Raw genomic sequence first — 14,855 nt, 5'->3', positions numbered from 1 at the left:
CCGCGCCTTCGGGGCTCCGCCAAAGAGAAGCCGGCCCGCAGCCCAGCCGGCCCCGCTCGCCTCCGCCGCGGTCGGGGGTCCCTCGGCCGCGTCCCGACCGTGCCGTGGGGCGGAGCCCCCCCGCCACCGCCACCCTGCAGCGCCGCAGGTCCGCGCCCCGCCCCGGCCCCGCGCTCCCACCCGACGATCAGGTGTTTCCAGAACCCCGCTTTTCTTTAACGGGGTGACCCCGATGGCAATAAACGGCGTTACGAGCGCGGTGGGCTGAGGGGAGCTGAGCCCCTCCGGCTGCCGGCAGCCCAGGGGGTCGGGGAGCGCTGCCGTCGAGCCCCCCGGCCGCCCAGGGGCCGCAGGCGGGGCGCTGCCCCACGCCAATAAAGAGAACGGACTTTGCACACTTTTCACCGGTTTTATTGTAAAGTTCTCCCCGCTTCCCAAGCGCCCCCCTCTCCACCCGCGCCCGGCCCCGCAGCATCCCCAATGCGTGGCTGTCACAGCCCTGGGGGGCCAGGCGCAGCCCCCCCCCCCCCAGCAGCGTGTCGGGGACCCCCAGGAACGCCAGGCCCCTGCGGTGACCCCGGGCCCGGGGGCTGGGGCCCCCAGCCCCACCCATCCCCTCGGTCCCCCCCGCACACCGCTCGCGCCCCCTCCCCACCCTATCGGCAATAAATATCTCGCACCACCTCGGCCCCGCACGGCCGTGCCCCCGGTTGGGGGCAGCTCCGTTTCCCACCCCCCCCGGGCCGGGGGCTCCGTGCCCCCCCCAGCGCCCACCCGGCTGGGCTGAGCCCCTCAGAATCGCAGCTCCCTCAGCTTCTGCCGCAGGTAATGCTTGGCCTCCTCGATGCCACTCACCTTCTCCAGCTCCGTGTAGGGCAGCTGCAAAGGGACAGAAGCGTCAGCGTGGAGCCGCGCGCCGCCGTTCTCCAAAGCTGCCTCCGCCCCCCGCCCCCCCCGGCCCGGCGCAGACTGTGGAGGACAGCCGGCCCTGGGGACGGGGCGGCCACCTGCAGCGTCCCGGGGGAGAAACGGGCCTCGGGACCGCCTTCAAGGGCTGTCAGTGCTGCCGTCCTCGGCTGGGGTCTCGCTGCCCCGCAGTCCCCGCTCCACGGCCGCTCGCCAGCTCTGCTCTGCCTCCCGGGTGCCGCACGTCCCAATTTCATCCCCGTGGAGCCGGGCAGGGCTGCAGCCTCCCCACGGCCCCCCTGCGGCGCCCTGCCTGGGGCCCGGCACACAGCGCCCAAAGGGAGGACCCAAAATCACACCGACAGCCCCTGCATGAGGGACTAAAGGCAATCCCTGCTCCAGCACGAGGAGCTGGGGGAGCCCAGGGCTGCTCCACGCGTCTGCAAAGGGAGACTGCAGAATGACGAGGGGAATTCCAGCACCGGGGAACAAGCTGCTGGGGCACGGCTGCACACAGACAAGGGGCACGAGCAGATGAGGAAGGATAAGAGCCACCTTATGGGATGGCTGCCAGCGCCGTGCCCATAGAACGGGGGCAGAGAGCAGCCCCGGGGCAGCACCCCGCAGCCTCCAGCAGAGCAGGCCTCCCTTCAGCCCCACACGGCACTGCAGCGGAGCTCTGAGTCATTGGGCCCCGTGCAGCTTCAGGGTCACGAGGGGACACTTCCACCTCCCTCCCAGGAAATGTGAGAAAAGCACAGCCCTGGGGAACCGCTAAGGCAGCTGCTGCAGCTGTAAAGCACAGGAGCCGCTGCCAGGGAGCGGCCCGATGAGAAACAGCACGGCAGGAAGGGCCCTGAAGGGGTGGGGAGGAAGCCTGGAGTCCCACGGAGCTCCTGGCCCAGCAGGGTGGGCTGAGGGCACCCCCATGAGCCCCGCCGGTGTCCCAGGCTGCAGCACAGCTCCTTTGAGCAAGCCGGCAGGGACAAGCAGAGCGAGAACAGCTGAGTGTGGAGCAGCTTCTGCAAGAAGTTAAAAGCGCCTCGGGCTCTTTGCAAAGGATGACCAAACAGAGCAAGGAGGGACCTCTGGAACCACAAATGCAGAAGGAAACCACAGCTGTGTGTCACTGCGGCACAGGGCCCGAGCTGGCAGCAGACTGCAAACCAGAAGCGCTGCATACAGCGGCGGGGGAGGGAAGGAGCAGCCCACGGAGCCACAGCAACGGGACCCACAGGGGCCACCGAGTCCAACCCCCAGCACAGAACCACGCGCCAGCCAGACCCCGTGTCTCACAGCTGCCCAGAGGCTCCACGAGCTCCGGCAGCTCAGGGCTGTGCTGCTGCCCCGGGGAGCCGCTCCGTGCCCACCGCCCTCTGGGCACAGCCTTTCCCCACCCCCCCTCAGCTCCGTGCCGTTCCCCGCAGCCCCGCTCCCGTCCCCCCCGCGGTGCTCAGGATCCCAGCGCCGCAAGGAGCTCTGAGCCACATCCACCATCGGTTACAAAACCCGCAGCTGCCCGGCACGGCGGCCGCCAGCAGGAGGGCAGTAAGGAGCTTTAAGCTGCGCTTTACGGCACGGCCGGGCCGACCTGCGCCCGTAACGCCGGTGAGCGCCCAGGAGGAGGAACCGAGGGGCCGCTCCCAGCTCCGAGCTGCCGCCCCCCGCGCGCCGCCCGGCCCCGCACTCACCTGCACCAGACAGTAGCCCAGCAGGCGCAGATGCCGGTCCCGCATGGCGCGTGAGCCCACCAGGATGTCGGAGTTCTGGCAGTAATGCCACTTGTCGTTGACCGACAGCACCACCCTGCAGGGACGGGACGGTGGGAGGGGGGCGGCGTCACCCCGCGCTGCGGGCCGAGGCCGAGGGACCCCCGGGCTGCAGAAGGGGCACCTCTCCTCTCGGCGCTGCGGGGGGGGGGGGGGGGGGGGGCAACACGCGGAGCAGCTCCGCTCGGTACCTCTGAATGTCGTCGGCCGCTGGCGGCCCCTCGGCGGGACCCCTGGCCGGGCCGGGCCGGCACGGCGAGGGCGGAGGGCGGGCGTCCTCGGCCGGGGCTGGGCTGCGGCCCTCCGCTTCCTCGTGGGGCTGCTCCCCCTGGAAGCAGGAGCGCTCGCGGCCGGGGCAGGCGGCCGCTTCCTCCTCCAGGATCTTCCCGATGGGGAACTGGAAGAGGGTGGCAGCGGAGGAGCCCCGCGGGGAGCAGTCGGGGGTGCCGGCGGGCTGCGCCGAGAGGCACTCGGAAGGACTGCTGAGCGTGGAGCTGCCCTGGCTCTCCAGGGAAGACTCTTTGCTTAGGGCGCAGTAATAGTCCGAGGGGGGCTGGTAGCAGGGCCCCCCCGGGGCCGGGCAGAGCGTGGACAGGAAGCGCCCCGCCAGGTTGTTCTCCCGGCGCGCTGCCGGGGGGCTGCCGGGGGGCTCCGGAGCAAAGGGGGCAAAGTCCTGCAAGTCCGAGGTGAGCGCCAGGACGCTGGAGCGCAGGGAGACGGCGGCGGGGGGGGCGGCGGGGGGGGCCTTGGAGGCTGCGGGGACGCGGGAGAGGGGCAGCACCGTGCCCGAGCGGTTAATCCACAGCAGGAAGTCTGCGGAGGAAGCGCCGGGGTGAGCGGCGGGCCCGAATCGCCTCCCCAAAACGCAGAGCTCTGCTGCTCAGACCCCCCCCCCGGGCAGCACAACCCCCCGCTGGGTGCCGGCAGCCTACCTGTGCAGTACCCCGGGGGCAGCACCTCGTCCTGCCGGTAGCACTCCTCCCCCACCAGCTGCCGCAGCGCCTCAGCCACCAGCCCTTTGTAACTGAGGGGGAAAGCAGTCAGGGGACGCGCAGGAGGGGACACGGCCCAACCCCAGCACCCCACAGCCCCAGCCCGGCCCCTTGCTGACCACAGCATCCCAGAGCTGCGGGGCTTGGGAGGCACCTCTGGAGCCACCCCGCTCCATCCCCCCACAGCAGCTCCTTCAGCAGCTGCACGGCGTCCAGAAGGGTTTGGGATCTCCACAGGAGACTCCCCCACCTCTCTGGGCTCCGGTCCAGGGCTCTGCCACCCTCACAGCACAGCAATTCCTCCTCACGTTCAATGAACTCCCTGGGCTGCAGTCTGCGCCCGCTGCTCCTCGTCCTGGCGTCCAGCACCACCAAACGGAGCCCGGCCCCCTCCCCTGCCCTTCCCTTCAGCTCTCCATCGGCACCGCTCAGGTCCCTCAGCCTTCTCTCCTCCACACACGCAGCCCAGGGCTCTCCCAGGCCCCACCAGGAGCTGCTCCAGGCCCCGCCATCTCCGCATCCTCCCCTGGGTTCCTCCAGCAGTTCCCATCTGCCTGGACCTGGGCAGCCCAGCGCTGGGTGCACTGCTCCAGCCGTGTCCCCCCAGGGCAGGGCACAGGGGGGGGGATCACCTCCCACACTCTCTGCACTGCATTCCAGGCCTCCTTGGCCACCAGCACACACTGCTGGTCCACAGTCAGCCTGTGGTCAACTGCTGGTTGCCTGTCGGCCACCACGACCCCCAGGTCCTTATCTGCAGAACTCCTTCCCAGCAGCTCAGCTCCCAACCTGCACCGCTGCCGCCATCGCTCATCTTAGGGAGCAGAACCCCACGCGCTCCCCGCTGATCCTCATCAGGTTCCTCCCCGCCCAGCTCTCCAGCTCGTGCCCACAGCCACGTCTGCACCTCACATCCCCGGCAACACCGGGGGGTCACCGCCTGCACGAGGGCCGGGCGCCGGCGCACCCCCTGCCCCCCCCTCACCTGTACTTCCTGTTGGCCTCGTCGGCGGTCAGCGCGTGCTCGAACATGAGGACGCGGTAGCGCGGGTCGAGGCGCGGGCCGCTGTAATCACGGAACTCCAACTCCACGGCGGCATCCAGCAGAGAGAGGTAGCGGCGCACGATGAGCGCGTAGGGGCTGCCTGCGGGAGGGGCGGGCGGCTGGAGGGGGCCCGGGCCGCCCCTCACCCCCCAGGCCGCCCCCCCTGCACCCCGGGGGGCTGCGCCGCCCCATCCGGAGCCGCCTCCGACCCGCCGTGCCCCAACTGCCGCGTTTACCCTGGGAAGAGCCCGACGTACTCATAACGTTGGTGATGAAAGCCGGGGAGAAGACTTGATGCAGGACAGACTGGGGGAAGTGGCTGAGCTGGAACATGGACATGAGGATGTTGACGGTGGCCAGGGGCGAGCTGCCCGCTTTCTGCTCCAGGATGGCCTCCAGCTTGGGGAAGAGCTCGCTGTGGTTGGACGGGCGGTAGTTCATCCGGCTGAAGGGAAACACCAGCTTCTGGATCACCTGCGGCCAAAGGAGGAGTCGGGCTGGTGGCGGCAGGACCGGGAGCGCGCGGCGACGCAGAGCTGAGCTCCCCCAGCACCATGGCAGCTGGCCGGGCACGCAGCTCACCCACCTTGCTGTCCAGCTGCTCCCCGCGCTTCAGGAGGAAGTTTGCGATGGTGTCGAGCAGGCGCGGCTCCCGCAGGCGGTGCCGGGCCACGTACTTGGCAATGAGGGCCATGGTGTAGGGCGTCAGGTTCTCGGCCTTCCTGGGAAGCCACTCTGCACGGCAAAGCACAGCCGGGGCTCAGGCCCTGCCTGGAGCGCTGCTCTCCAGAAGGGGCCGCAGTGTGGGTCAGAGGGAGGCAATGCAGCCAGAACCCAGGCGGCTCCGCAGCACACGGCAGGGTGTGGGGCTGCGGGCAGGAGGGCAGATCCCTGCCGTGTGAACCACGTGGCACAGCTAAAGAGCAGTGGGAAAGCACACGGAGTGCGATTCCACAGCAACCCCACGGACACCAACCCGCTGCCCAGCCCAAGGCGAGGTGGGCTCACGGTGCTGGAAGGGGCACCGGGGGGGGGGCAGCGACGGGTGGGCGCCACACAGAGCACCTCCTGCCTGGGCTGCCTGCACTGCAGGGCAGGACTCTGCGTGGCTCTGGACAACCCCAGCAGCTCCAGGGCCTGGGAAGGAGCCGTAAGGCTGTATGGGCGCAGCAAGATGCAGCCAGCAGTCTCCACCCACACTGCCCTCACCTGCCATGCTGCGGATGAATCGCTCTTGGCGGTTTTCATAGAAGAGCTGCGAGCTGAAGATGGCCTCCAGCGCCTTGTTGTTGGCCTCCTGGGCGCACAGGGCCAGCATCTCATCCAGCAGGGCCAGCTCGTGCTCCCGCATGGCGCTCACCTGGCCCAACGTGTGCCGCACCAGGCGCAGGATCTTACGGTTGTTGATGAGCTGCTGGTCGGAGGCCGGGTGGCCCTGCAGGGCCTGCGCCCGCAGCCGGTAATAGGAGAGCAGCAGGAAGAGGGTCTGAGGGTGCCGCTCCTTCTCCAGGTGCCGCTCCAAGCTGCTGAGGCACGACTCGACCAGGGGGTGAGGGCTGGAGGGGTGCAGCCGCATCACGCTGCTGAACACCATGGAGACGTCCTTCTGGTTGAAGCGGCCCAGGCGGTTGCGGGACTCGTCCTCCAGCACCCGCACCAGGGGGGACTCCCCGGGCAGCCCTGCGGCAAAAGGACAGCATTAAGGATCCCAAAAGCACCTCTGCAAAAGGGACGGTGCCGGGGACAGGTTTGTGATGGGGGGAGTCAGAGCAGGAGAGAGAAAGATAGAACAGAGGTGAGAATCACAGAATGGCTTGGGTTGCAAAGGAGCACGGCGCTCATCCAGCTCCAACCCCTGCTGTGTGCAGGTCGCCAACCAGCAGCCCAGGCTGCCCAGAGCCACATCCAGCCTGGCCTTGAATGCCTGCAGGGATGGGGCATCCACAGCCTCCTTGGGCAACCTGTGCCACTGCCTCACCGCCCTCTGGGGGAAAAACTTCCTCCTCAGATCCAACCCAAACCTCCCCTGTCTCACTTTAAAACCATTCCCCCTTGTCCTATCAAGAAGGCCGGGCCAGAACGTCAGCACAGCAGCACATCGCTCTGCTGGCAGCCATTCCACCACAGCAGAAGCCCTTTGGTTTATCCACAAAAATAAGACTTCATTTTCAGGTCCGGGTCTTTGTGAGGAGGAATAATGCATCTCAAAGCGCTTTAAAGAAGTGTTTTGTTTGGAAGACAAACGGAGTGTCAACACAGGGCTGAAACACGAACTGCCGTGTGTGACAGGAGTTTATCTTTCCACATTTCTAACTCCCTCTCCTCGTGTTTTCCAGCTTAGCTGCGGCCTTTCAGATTGGGCTCCTGGGGGAAATACCTTTCTCTCACTCTGGACGCATTATTCAACCACAGAAAGACGAGAGGCCACGTGTGCAGTGTGGTTATGAAAAAAGGCAAAGGCCACGGCTCGTGTGTCAGGAGAGATATCCTCAGCAGAGCCATGAAGCGTTCTGCGCGCCCTAGGAGGCCCCAGTAGCCCACTGCTCACCCGAGCCAGACGAGGAGACTCCGATTTTTAAAAGGGCTTTAAAGAAACCAAGGCAGCATGGGGTAAGTCGCTGCGTTTTATCGTTCATCAGAAATCAGTCAGAAGGTGGAAAGTGAAGAATTGGTCTGAGCAGCTGCTTTGTTCCTTAGGAGGCCTCCGAAAGGCGGGTGAGCATTTTTATTAATGAGCTGGAGCCCACGGGGAGCGGGGAGGGCGAGGCAGGGGAACAAAGTGTGGGTCAAAACCAGAGCGGGCCGGGGGAGCCCAGCTCGGGGAGAGGCACGGAGTTAACAAACACAAAGCGCTGCCGGGGGGAGCAGGACCTCCCCTCCCCCCCCACCTTCAGCAGGATCTCGAGTTACTGCCTCAGCCCCCAGCAGGGCGCAGGCAGCTCAGCTCCGTGCAGCTCGGCACAGACCTCAGCCCAGCGCGCAGCTGCCGCTACGAAAAGGCAAACGCAGCAGCAGGGAACGTCAGCGTGGGACGCAGGGGCACAGGACTGGAAGGAATGCTTGGGCTGGGGGCCGGGCACCCGCTGCCACAGGCAGCCAGCAAGCATAATCCCCTCCGGAGAGGTGGGAGGGAGCGCAGGGCCTTTAACGAGGCTAACGAGGAGCCCTCAGCACGCTGCCACGGGCCAGAAAGGCTCTGCGATGCACAGCGGGGAACGCAGGCTGCAGGAACGCTCTCTCCCAGAGAGGAGCCATCAGACAACCCGCACGTCTCAGGACAGGAGCCAGGCAGGCCGCTCTTCCGCAGCCCCAGGCAGAGCTGTGCAGCACGGCCCGGTGCCACCCGCATGGAGCAGCACAGGTTGAGATTCACGCTCAGAACAGACACGGCTCTGCTCCACACGCCCAGAGCACGGAACCCTGCGCTCCCACAGGAAGCCCTCGGCGCCGCCCCGTGCCCGGGCCACTCACCCAGCGCGGCAGCAGCGTACAGACAGTTGACGATGCTGAAGTTATCGAACTTGGAGCAGCCGCTGATGATGGCCTGGCACAGCGTCTGGAACTCGGGCTGCTCCAGCACCGGGCCGGGCCGCCGGCTCTCCCCGTTGAGGGCGGCCGGGCCTTGCTGCTGCTGCAGGAGCTGGCCCAGCTTGTGCAGGGCGATGGGGTAATGGCTGGCCGACACCTTGCCGGGGTTCTGTGTCACCCAGCGCAGCACCTCACCCACGCTGCGTGAGCGCTCGATCAGCCGCTTCATGGTGAAGAAGGTGTCGTAGCTCATCTTCTCGTGGATGAAGTTCCAGCTCTTCCTCTTGCCGTGCCCGCGAATCCTGCAGGCGTCCGGGGGCAGGGCGTGCAGCAGCCCATGGCCGTAGGGATCCAGCGGGAGCAGCAGTGCGCGCGGCCTGGCCCTGCCCGCGCAGTAGCAGGCGGGATGCATGGCGGCCCCGCTGCGCTCAGCCGGGCCCCGGGGGCTGCCGGGCCGCGCGCGACGGCGGCTCAGGGTGCGGAGCCATGGCAGCAGGCGCAGCATGGCGCGGGCAGGGCGGCGCGGGGGGGCTCCGCGGGACCGGGGGACCCTGCGAGGGAGAGCGGGGCTGAAGAGGGGGCGGCGCCGGAACTCCGCCCCGCGCCTGAGCCCGGATCCGAACCCGGATCGCGCCGCGCCGGGATCCCCGGACCGCCCTCGGCCCTCCCTCCCGCCGCCCGGCCCCGGATCTCGGCCCGCTCCGGGCCCGCCGAGCGGACCGAGGCCCTCGTGAGCGGCGCCGCGCCCGCCCGGTACCGGGACCCCCGACCCCACCCCCGAAGCGCCCGTCCGGCCCCCTCCCCGGCCCCACGGCCCCCGCCCCGCCTCGCCGCCCCGGCTCCTCCCTCCGAGCCCCGCCTACATGGCGCTCGCGGCCGCGCTGGGACCCGCCGCGCCCCGGCCGCTCAGCGCCGCCCGGACACCGAGTCCGCCATCTTCCCGACAGTCCCCGCGCCGGCAGGGAGGCCTCGGCACCGCCCCCGCGCGGCACGCACTTCCGGGGGCGGAGCCGGAGCGTAGTATGCAAATAGCCGCCGAGCGGCGCCCAATGAGAGGCAGTCCCGTGACGGGGGCGGAGCAGGGGCTACGGGCGCATGCGCACTACTGTCCGGCAGGACGCGTGGCTCGAGGCGCGGGCCCCGCCCCGCCCCAGTGCGCATGTCCGAGCGGGGCCGAACGGCCCGAGCCCCGCCCCCGCCCCCCGTTCCTCCCAGCTCCCCCCGCCTCCTCGCGCACAGAACACAGAGAGCAGCGTTTGGAGCATCCACAGTTTTCTTCCTTTTTAATCTTAAAAGAAGCACGGCCGAGCACATGCTCACGGCACCGAGGGCCCAGCCCCGAGCACGGGCCGGTAGCCCCTGACCCCCGCAGGGCTCGCAGCCGCGGGCAGCAGGCACCTGGGGGCTCACGGGGCGCTGCGTCCCCCCCTTCTGCTCGGTGCCCTGCGGTGCAACTCCGTGCCTCGCCCCGTGCGCGGAGGGCTTCCGGCGGTGGTAGAGGGCTGAGGGCAGCACCGGGGCCGTGCCAACTCCGTGCTGGCTGTGAGCAGCCCCTGAAGCACCGGGACACAGCCAACACCCCTCGAGTTCTGGAGCAGCAGCAGAACCCTGAGCACCGCAGCGCGAGAGTGGGGGGCGGTTCCAGTCGGGGTGCGGGGCAGCGCTATCTGCGGTACATGGTGAAGGCCATGAAGCTGAAGAGCAGGGTGAGGCCGGCCAGGAAGGTGGTGGCGGTGGCGGTGAAGACGTGGCGGTACTGCAGCTGGAAGTACCAGAGCACGGCCAGCATCAGCACGAAGAGCGGCAGCATCAGGCTGCCCACATTGAGGGCGGTGTGCACGGGGTCGGCGGAGGCGCGGGGGCCGGCGGGTGCAGGGGCAGGGCTGTGCTGGGAGATGTGGCAGTGCAGGACGCTGTTGGGTGCCAGGTGAAGGGCTGCCAGGCTCTGGGCATCGTCACGCAGCAGCTGGCCCTGGTAGATGAGCCGCACCTGCTGCTCCTGCCCGGGAAAGTAGGTCCTGTGGACAGGGGACATCACATCATGTGCAGATGGCACCAACCCCACGCCCACCTCTGGGACTGCCCAGAACCGCGGTGCTGTGCCCGCACCACGTCCTGCAGCGTAACCCACTGCTCGTCCCACGTCCTCACAGTGCCACCCACAGCTCGCACCGCGTCCCTGCAGCGTCACCCACAGCTCCCCCCGTATCCCCAGGAGCGTCACCTACCGTTCACTCGGTGCCCCCTGCTGTCACCTACACCTTTCCCCATGTCCTCAGGCTGTCACACACAGTTGTCTTGGTGTCCCTGCACTCTCACCCACACCTCACGCTGTGTTCTCAACACCGCTACCCACAAGCCATCCTGTGTCACCTACAGCTCACTCCACGTGTCCAGGCTGACCCTGTGATATTACCCACATCAGGCTTTGTTGACCCACTCTGTAACCTACAGTTCTGCTCACGCCCCAGGCCGTCATCCACCACACAATCCATGTCCCCGGTGTCACCCCTCACTCACCTCATGCCTCTGCACTGTCACCTACCGCTCACTCCCCGTCCCCGTGGTGTCACTCACCACTCATGCAGTGTCTCTACACTGTCACCCACTTCCCGCCCCGCACTACGCGCCCTCCCCGCCCGCCACTCACCTCTTGAGGGCCCCCACGGTGTCCCCGGGCCGCACCCTGGCCAGCCGCTCGGTGTCGTTGAGGAATTTGAGGCGTAGCACCATGGTGGGCTCCGCGGGGCCGCCCCCCGCCGCTCCGCCCGCACTCTGCTGGGGGGCCCCGGCGCCGCCCCGCGCCCGCAGCGCAGCCGCCGCTCCGCCCGCCCCATCGGGGCCCGCCCCGCCCGGGGCCGAGGCCGGGGCCTTGTGCGGGGCGACGGGCTCGGGGGAGGCGCTCGGGCCCTCCTCGGGCAGCGGCGCGGCGGCGCGAGGTGGCGGAACGGGCTCGGGGGCGCGCGTGGAGGCCCAGGCCAAGGCCAGCACGGCGACGGCCAGCAGCAGCGCGAACAGCGCGGTCACCTCGTCGCCCACGCCTTCGATCAGCGCCATGGCGGCGACTACCGACCTGCGGGCACCGAGCGCCGCCGTCAGCCCGCCGGGCCGCGGCCGCCCAGAGGCGCGCCCGGCCCCGCCCCCGCCCCGCGCCCGGCCCCCTCACCGGCCGCCATCGCGCCGCGTTCCGCTGCTTCCGCTTCCGCCTGCGCGGTGCACGCTGGTAGTGCTGCGATGCACGCTGGGATAGAGAGTCCTGCGGGGCCGCACGCGGGAGCTGCCGGGAAGCGGAGGACCAGAAGGAAGGGCTCGGAGCGGGGCGCTGCGGCGCATGTGCGGCTAGCCCTGCGGGGCATGCTGGGAAATGTAGTCTTGGGGACTATGAGACTTGCGTCGTGTGCGTGTGCCAATGGAAGGCACGGCGATGGGTGTGCACGGCACAGCAGTGGAGTGTATGGCACAGCAATGGTGTGTATGGCACAGCAGTGGATGTGTATGGCACAGCAATGGTGTGTATGGCACAGCAATGGTGTGTATGGCACAGAAATGGATGTGGATGGCACAGCAATGGTGCGTATGGCACAGCAATGGTGCGTATGGCACAGCAGTGGTGTGCATGGCACAGCCCCATTGCTGGGGAGATGCAGCTGAACGCAGGGAGCTGCTGGCACAGCCCACAGGCCGTGGCTGAACGAAGTCATTGGAGCTGCTGTGGCCGCTCACATTTCACGTGCTTTACCCAGCAGTTCATCACCTCCTGATGAAACTTGGTGTCTCATTTTCAGTGCGCATTTGTCTGGCTGCAGCTCGCAGCGGTTGAGGCTTTTTCTTTCTTCCTGCACAGATTAAAGAGCCGTTTGATACTCTCCTGTGAAAGCTGTTCTGCGGCGCAATCCGCCGCCCTCGGTCTCCCTTTGGGTGAGCTGAGCAGATTGTGCTCTTTACATCTTGGCTGCACGGCGCTCCCTGCAGCCCTCACACCGCACTGTGTGGCTCCTGCAAAGCTCCTTTCATTTCTCAGCACTCCTCCAGGCGCTGCTCAATGAGAGCAGCTCTCTCTGCAGCCTGTCCCAGCGCCCCTTGAAGCCCTTTGGGAATGAAGCCCCCCGTCCCCATCAGCCCCATGTGGATCCCAGAGCAGCTCCACACACCACAGACCCCCATCGAGATCTCGGGGTGCTCCCAGATCCCATAGCACAGCCCCATCAGCTCCGAGAAGAGCCAACCACTGCCCTCAGTGCCCCGTGAGCACCGCCTGTGGGGGCACATCGTCATTCCCCCTCGCAGCACACCCAGGTCCCCGTGGCTCCCCCTGCTCAGCTCTCCATCTGTTCTGCCACAGCGTGGGCTCCTCTCAGTGCTTTTGCTGTACATGCACCGAATTTGGGCTTTGCTTCCCTGCTCCCACCGGTGCAGCCCACGGCCCCGAGCCCCGAGCCTGTCTGGAACGAGTCACGTATGGTTGGACACTGCAGGATGTATGGTCAGACAGTGTTGGTGCCCCTGAGTGCCACCAGCTCTGTACAACGGCAGCCCTGCAGGGTCCAGGATGGCTACAGTGAGGCAGTGGGAGTGAGGGGCTGATGGGGGGGGGCGCTGCATGCAGGAGCAGCAGAGCAGAGCAGGGCTGCAAGCGGCACGGGTGGGAGAGCAGCCCTGCAGTGTGGGTGGCTGCAGATGGGAGCAGAGACTGCAGTGCCTGCAGTCTGTGAGTGTGGGGAGAGCTGGGAAGTGGGGGGCCGGGATGGAAAGGAGGCATCTGCCGAACCTGCAGAGGAGAACTCGAATGGAGATGGTTTGCTAACAACAACTCAGTGGCACAACAGAGCAAAAGGTGTCCGAGCTCTGCTGCGAGGGCTGAGTGCTCTGCAGGGCTCCAGCAGGACAACGCAGCCACGGACAGCAGGGTGGCTGCAGCAGCAGGGGGGGCTGAGTGGGGCTGCGCACGGCTGCGTGCGTGGCTCTGTTCTGCCCATGTGCCTGACAGTGCATGGCTGTGTGCATCTGTCTGTGCTTTGGGATCAGCCCCAGCCGGGCAGCATGGGGAGCTGCTGTGCAGACAGCTCTGTCTCACCAAACTGCAGCCCTAATGCCAGCACCAAAGCGCTGAGGGTCCTGGAGTGGGGACACATCCGTGCCACCAGTGCTGGTGGGGTCGGGTCTGGGCTGCAGGGATACGCAGCCATGAGGGCAGGAGGGGCTGTGTGGGCCCGGGGGCAGAGCTCAGCCCCACAGCACGACGTTGGCACTGCAGTGAGATGCTGGATTGCCATTCAGTCACATCCCACGTTCCGGAGAAGCTCCTGATTTGATTTGCACGCACTGCGAGGTGCTATGAGAGCAAACCTCCCTGCAGATCAGTGCAGCCCGCTGCTGGGCCACGTGTGCAGCGATCCACAGCAGCTGGAGTCCTTGTTGTTCTCCAGACATGAGGAACCTTTGGATTCATTTTTTTTCTGCCCTCCATGTGCATCTTGAACCCTCCTGACAAGCTGCACAGCCACAGATGTCTGCCACCCCCTGAGCGCCGTTCGCAGCTCCGTGGTGCCGAGGTCCCTCCCCATGCAGCCCCTCATCGGGTGCTGTGGGCGCAGAGCCCACCCTGCATTGTGTCCACGCCGTGCTGCAGCACCCAGCCTGCTTGCAGTGCCAGCAGCCATCCTGGGCAGCTCTGCACCATGTTTGCATAACGTGCAGCTCCCAAACCCTGCCTGGGTTTCGAGCAAAGCCCCCACTTCTCCAGCTTGGGGCTGCAGCTCTCATTGCCAGGGAGATGAATGCTTCTGACTATTTAAATACATGTTACTTGAATGGGACTGGCTTGCCAAGAGCTCTGGTTTGCTCTGTCTGCACCATAATTGCTGTTTATCATTCCACTCCTTTTTTTTCCCGTGAAATCCATGGATCTGTCGGTAGCGATCCCATAATGGCTCACAGGTAATGTCTTACCTGGTGGGATTCAGGAGACGCAGAGGAATTAGGGCTGTGCACAGGGCTGGGCGCTGCCCTTCTCCCTTCACTTCACACCCAGGGTGGGTTGGGATCACAGAACCACGGCACGGCTGTGTTGGAAGGGACCTCAGTGCCCATCGCGCCATGGGCCGGTGCTTCCCGCAGGCCAGGGGTGCTGCAGGGTTGAGCCCACTGCCCACTCTGCACTGGGTCCCCACCTCCACACCCCTAAGCTGAGCTGCGTGTTCCCCGTCTTTGCCTCTGGTGTCTCACTGTGGTGCCGTGCTTCAGGTGGCACTGAGCTCCGATGTTGGTTTGCTGCCCATGCTGGCGCTCCCAGCCCCGCTCTGCACAGCCCAGGAGCACAGGAGGTGCACGCAGCCCCTGCCCCGGCTCGTGGTGCTGAGCCCCTGCTGCTCTGTTTGACGTGAGCAGAGAGCTCCCAAGTTCTCCAACTCTCTCAGCCGCAGCCACGGCCTCACAAACAGCAGCAGCACGTGGCTGCGTGGGGCACACGGTGACTCAGGCTCTGCGCCGCGGTGGCTGTCAGCTCCAGGAGCAGTGGGTGCAGCCCTCACCGTGCAGGAGGTGACAAACCTCACCTGCACACCTGGGGGGGGGGTAACAGGGTCCGCTGCACCACCACCCACTGCTCACTGCCCC

General features: G+C 67.0%; 2 protein-coding genes across 2 annotated transcripts; both read right to left on the bottom strand.

Moving 5' to 3' along the window:
• Positions 1 to 729: 729 nt before the first annotated feature.
• On the bottom strand, positions 730 to 8,745 carry FASTK (Fas activated serine/threonine kinase). The gene is made up of 9 exons (XM_042811226.1): positions 8,184 to 8,745; positions 5,922 to 6,392; positions 5,299 to 5,447; positions 4,970 to 5,186; positions 4,653 to 4,812; positions 3,608 to 3,699; positions 2,867 to 3,488; positions 2,598 to 2,712; positions 730 to 879 (listed from the first exon to the last, which is right to left on the bottom strand). Exons 1-9 carry the CDS (start codon positions 8,743 to 8,745, stop codon positions 793 to 795), a joined length of 2,475 nt encoding a protein of 824 aa, XP_042667160.1. The 3' UTR covers positions 730 to 792.
• Positions 8,746 to 9,495: 750 nt separating this feature from the next.
• Positions 9,496 to 11,312, bottom strand: TMUB1 (transmembrane and ubiquitin like domain containing 1). The gene is made up of 2 exons (XM_042811227.1): positions 10,891 to 11,312; positions 9,496 to 10,258 (listed from the first exon to the last, which is right to left on the bottom strand). Exons 1-2 carry the CDS (start codon positions 11,295 to 11,297, stop codon positions 9,904 to 9,906), a joined length of 762 nt encoding a protein of 253 aa, XP_042667161.1. The 5' UTR covers positions 11,298 to 11,312; the 3' UTR covers positions 9,496 to 9,903.
• Positions 11,313 to 14,855: the final 3,543 nt, after the last annotated feature.

Source organism: Centrocercus urophasianus, unplaced genomic scaffold (assembly GCF_019232065.1).
Source record: "Centrocercus urophasianus isolate 14NV4802_14NV808 unplaced genomic scaffold, USGS_Curo_1.0 seq_1224, whole genome shotgun sequence".
Lineage (NCBI taxonomy): Eukaryota > Metazoa > Chordata > Aves > Galliformes > Phasianidae > Centrocercus > Centrocercus urophasianus.
The sequence above is the reverse complement of the archived record's forward strand: the minus strand, read 5'-3'. Positions and strand labels throughout refer to the sequence as shown.

What these genes read in the sequence shown, in the direction of transcription:
- FASTK (XM_042811226.1), bottom strand. Translation starts at nt 8,745, where the DNA reads ATGCTGCGCCTGCTGCCATGGCTCCGCACCCTGAGCCGCCGTCGCGCG. An exon ending in GCCCCCGGGGTACTGCACAG is followed by an intron (nt 3,489 to 3,607) that starts GTAGGCTGCCGG and finishes CTTCCTCCGCAG; the next exon opens with ACTTCCTGCTGTGGATTAAC. An exon ending in GCGGCCGACGACATTCAGAG is followed by an intron (nt 2,713 to 2,866) that starts GTACCGAGCGGA and finishes CCGTCCCTGCAG; the next exon opens with GGTGGTGCTGTCGGTCAACG.
- TMUB1 (XM_042811227.1), bottom strand. Translation starts at nt 11,297, where the DNA reads ATGGCGCTGATCGAAGGCGTGGGCGACGAGGTGACCGCGCTGTTCGCG. An exon ending in ACCGTGGGGGCCCTCAAGAG is followed by an intron (nt 10,259 to 10,890) that starts GTGAGTGGCGGG and finishes CCCTGTCCACAG; the next exon opens with GACCTACTTTCCCGGGCAGG.